Below are 4,248 nucleotides of genomic sequence, written 5' to 3'. Positions count from 1 at the left end.
TTAAGAAGACATCAACTCAGAATGATTATTTTGAACTGACATGATTCCATTTTACAATAAAAACTATCTGAATCTACTGTAATTTACGGAAAATGACCTCCGTACAACTCAAGACAGTTATGGCTGTGACGTCACAGTTCCGGGAATAGAAAGTGAAAGCAGTTTATCATGGTAGTATTTTTAGTTCTAGCAACAAAACAAAACCTTTATTTTACTACTGTAATGAAGACATCAATTCAGAATGATTATTTTGAACTGACATGATTTCATTTTAACAATACAAACTATCTAAATCTAATGTAATTTCCAAAAAATACCCTCCGTACAACTCAAGACAGTTATGGCTGTGACGTCACAGATCCTCAGTGACTTGTCACTGAAAGCGGAAGTGACGTCATAGACATCTTCAACATCCATCCATGAGGACGTTCGCTGTTTCGACTGATAAAGAATCAGGTAAATATGCATGTTTTTAAAACCCGTGGAACGGGAATAACCTGGTTGGCTTTGACCTGGATGGTCCATTTTGGCTTTGGTAGCCTTATTTTCCGCCTGGATGGCGCGATGGTTATATTTCTTGACGGATTGGAAATCCGTGAGCTGGTGGGGTCAGCTTCATTCAGGGTCGGTTGCTCGCTATCAGTCATGCAAGACTTTTTCTAAATTTGGTTATATGGTATGCATGTAAGGAGTACTATTATGATAGTGTTGGTTGTTATATTTATTGACGGTTACACTGCGTCCTTATATATTGCTTGACATAGATTCGAGCATGGCTAATTTTACCAACGACTTGAACGGGTAAAGGGAGGTAACTCTAATATTATTGTTTATACCGCGTTCGAGTACGAACATCTGCTGTGGTACATAATTGGGTTGGAGTAACAATAATGGTGTCCCTGAGCACGTTTTGGAGTTCGATAGCTATTGTTTGTTGTATTCTATGTGTAGTATATTTCCCTTGCTTAGAACATGGTCCTTCCAACTACATTGAAAAAGAGACATACTCTGAAAGGAAGGAATGTCCTTCCTGCCGTCAGAAGGCTCCAGGAGGGTGCCCCGGTAAAAGCCCTTGCAAGGATGATGGCTGGTCGCAAAACGGATGACTTGTCTATACGGGTAAGGCTGAAGGGAATAACTGTTTTGTAGTTGAGTAGAAATATATTATAAATCAGATATTAAATGATTAAATTAACTATCTGATAATCCTTCCGGTATCAGTATCAATACCATGAAATAATTAAGGAAAATATGTGATATAACGTAATTATATTTTGACCAACACATATCCATACATTGATACAAAAGGGATAACAAGTGTCTGAAATATTTACAACTGTCTGCTTATTTGAATAGGAATAGAGATACTAGGTGTCTGATTTTTTAAGTGACAACAAATGTCTGAAATGGATATGATTTCCGGATTTGGGTGACACAATCATAAACTATATATTTATCTAGGAAAGAATTTATATAGGCTATGCCTGTTGCTAGATCCTTTTTCCTTTTTGATATAAATTGGTTGAGATTGAAAAATATAAGTTTTTTATGCTTTGAAAAAAAAAAAAAAAAAAAAAAAAATCAAGTGATGATGGGTGTCTGAAATAACAAATAGGGGGATAGAAATACATGTTGAAAACATCACACTGGCAGAAATACTTCAGTGAGAGAGTTATGTCCCATCCTTTGTTACACATACCATTGTTATCAAATTTGACTTAACCTTGTGGCTAGTCCTCCACCTCTGGGTTGCGAGTTTGAAACCAACGGTGGGCAGTTTACCAGGTAGTGGTACTGATGACTCTGGTTGTAATAGGATGTAAAAGAAAATAACAAACCAAACTTAACTCTGTACTGATCCGAGTCATATTGTCAAATGTCAGTTAACACTTGATCTGTCATCATGTCATGATATGTATATACCATTATTGCATGTACACCTATATCCATACCTCTATTCCCTCACACCCTACCCAACCCCCACCCCTGTGTATCAGCATAAATGGTATCTATGATTAGTTGATAGTATTCATCTGGTTATTCAATGTCCATTACAACTTATATACAAATAAGATTAATCAGGGAAATCCTGAAAGTTGAGTGTATAGTGGTAGAATCATTTACTCTGGGATTTGATTGCAGGATGTGGAAAAATATGTAAATGAACTCACTGATGAGTCCCTCTCAGACCTATTAGAATTGGCAGGAAAGAACAAGGAGGATATATCAGAGGCACGCCTCCTCCTACATTATCTGATAGTTCTGGCTAATGAGAAGGGACAACCCCAAGGTCAGGATCTACTTGAGGCACCGGGAACATCTACAGAAGCACAGGTAAGTGAAAATCATGGTATGGTCAGTGTGGTCATACATATTTTATATTATAATGTCTTTTACCTATTTAACGAGCATTTAACCAAAATATATTTGTATCTAAGGTATAGATAAACATATCAACAATGTAGACAAATGAGGTTTTCAGTGAGAATGTATGCCTGCAGAGATAATAATTACAAGTATACACAGGGAAAAGCCTGAAAACTGAGGAACAATAAATCCCTCCCCCCGGAACAAAACTGAAGATTTTATTAATTTGTTACAGGACGACATCACACAAGAAAACACTTTGGTACGTAATAATGATGAACCACCAAACAAAAGGTCAAAATCTTGGTCCGGCTCACTGGAGGCAAGAATTGCGTTTTTGGAAAGCTCCACATCACCAAAGGTTTCCGACATTAAAGAGAGGGTAAGGATACTTTGCCTTCAACCAGAACCAAGTAATTCCTTAATCCTTCTCACATTAGAGGAACTTGCAAAAGCAGCCAGGAGTGCTAACCATGAGGAGTCAGGTCTATACGAGGAACTTTTGAGACAAGTTCATAGACTTCAGTCTAAGGTCTGCCTTCCAAAGCTCTGTCTATCTGTCTTAGGGGGGAATGAGTCTGACAAGATATCAAAAGCTATTGCCAAGTGTATGAAGGATGTCATAGACACAGCCAAAGAATCAAAGAAAGAGGCACCACTGGTAGGGAAAACACAAACCACTCTGTCGCCATTGGACAACTTGTATGTCACATTACCCCCACCAGGGGCAGACCTGGCCCCTATGCCTTTTCCCCTGCAACAACATCCTAATCCTATGTATGGATCTTATCAGGGTTATGTTCAGCAAGGGTATGGTCAGCAAGGGTATGGTCAAGGGTATAGAAATTATAGGAGGGGTGGTTTTAGGCACCCTGGGCAACGCCCTAGAGGAGCATGCCTGGTTTGTGACAGTACAGCCCACCAGGTCCGAGATTGTCCAAAAGTAAAAGAGTTCAGGCAAAAGTAGTACTTGGAAGATTGCAAATTTACAACAAATGTTCATATGTTTACAGTGTCAAATTATTTTTTACCAGAAAGCAACTGGTTTGATAAAACTGTTTACTTAATTAATACTCAATAATTAAGATACTTTTGGTTTATATATGACCAATTGTGATGTATAATTGAAATGATCATGATGCTTGTAGTCCTACAGGGAGATATAGATGCATTGTACTAACATTATACTAGAGTTATGTATTGTCTTCTTAGTAAACTATTATAAATAGGTTAGCTTGTAAGTTATAATGGTACTTCCTCCTCTGCTGTCCAAAGGACACTGACGCCTTAGTGAGTTACACTCACGTGGGTAGCGGACGAGGGGGTTCCACTATTTCAATGTTACTTATGCTGGTCCTGTTTTTTGAATTATGCATACCTTCTGTGTATTACAGAGGTGCAGAGAGGATGGCCGCTGTGATGGTGGAATTACAAAAAAAAACAAAAAAAAAACAAAAAAAAACAAAAAAACAAACTTGAAAGTGGTTTTAATCCGACAAATATAAGGGTCCGACAAGAACCAGCATGGGTGACATTGGATGGTGGAGCCTCTTTGTCCGATGCCCACGTAATGTCGCAACTAGACACGGACTACAATATTAGAAAGTTATCTTTAAGAGACCCCTCAATCAACTTCATTCTCACCTGTCTGATTGGCGGGACATCGTAGAGACCATGTAGACTTCATTGTGAAAGAGTTGTGTGATAGAATAGAGAGTGGTTCTCTCAGTCTCCTAGGTAAAGTTGGAGAGTGTGAACTACCAAAGGTCATCATGCCCTTACTAATCGAGCCCACTAAGCCTCGACTTTGCCATGATGAGAGGTACCTTAATCTGTGGATCAAAGATCTCCCTTTCAAACTAGAAACTCTAAGGGATGTCC

General features: G+C 38.5%; 1 protein-coding gene across 4 annotated transcripts; it reads left to right on the top strand.

The window, feature by feature from the left end:
• Positions 1-406: 406 nt before the first annotated feature.
• On the top strand, positions 407-4,013 carry LOC117330783. 4 transcript variants are annotated; one of them, XM_033889270.1, is made up of 6 exons: positions 407-456; positions 970-1,119; positions 2,143-2,334; positions 2,603-2,615; positions 2,659-2,749; positions 3,762-4,013. In XM_033889270.1, the coding sequence occupies exons 2-6, from the start codon at positions 973-975 to the stop codon at positions 3,844-3,846; spliced, it is 528 nt and encodes a 175-aa protein (XP_033745161.1). In that variant the 5' UTR covers positions 407-456; positions 970-972; the 3' UTR covers positions 3,847-4,013. The 4 variants fall into 4 exon arrangements, with proteins under 4 accessions (XP_033745161.1, XP_033745160.1, XP_033745157.1 ...); XM_033889269.1 differs by having other exon boundaries at positions 2,603-2,749; XM_033889266.1 differs by having other exon boundaries at positions 2,603-4,013.
• Positions 4,014-4,248: the final 235 nt, after the last annotated feature.

This window comes from Pecten maximus, chromosome 7, assembly GCF_902652985.1.
Source record: "Pecten maximus chromosome 7, xPecMax1.1, whole genome shotgun sequence".
Taxonomy (NCBI): Eukaryota; Metazoa; Mollusca; class Bivalvia; order Pectinida; family Pectinidae; genus Pecten; species Pecten maximus.
The sequence above is the reverse complement of the archived record's forward strand: the minus strand, read 5'-3'. Positions and strand labels throughout refer to the sequence as shown.

Excerpts from the sequence above, each read along its gene's own strand:
- LOC117330783 (XM_033889266.1), top strand. The coding sequence starts at position 973 with ATGGTCCTTCCAACTACATTGAAAAAGAGACATACTCTGAAAGGAAGG. Across the intron at positions 1,120-2,142 it reads CGGATGACTTGTCTATACGG|GATGTGGAAAAATATGTAAA; the intron begins GTAAGGCTGAAG and ends ATTTGATTGCAG. Across the intron at positions 2,335-2,602 it reads GAACATCTACAGAAGCACAG|GACGACATCACACAAGAAAA; the intron begins GTAAGTGAAAAT and ends AATTTGTTACAG.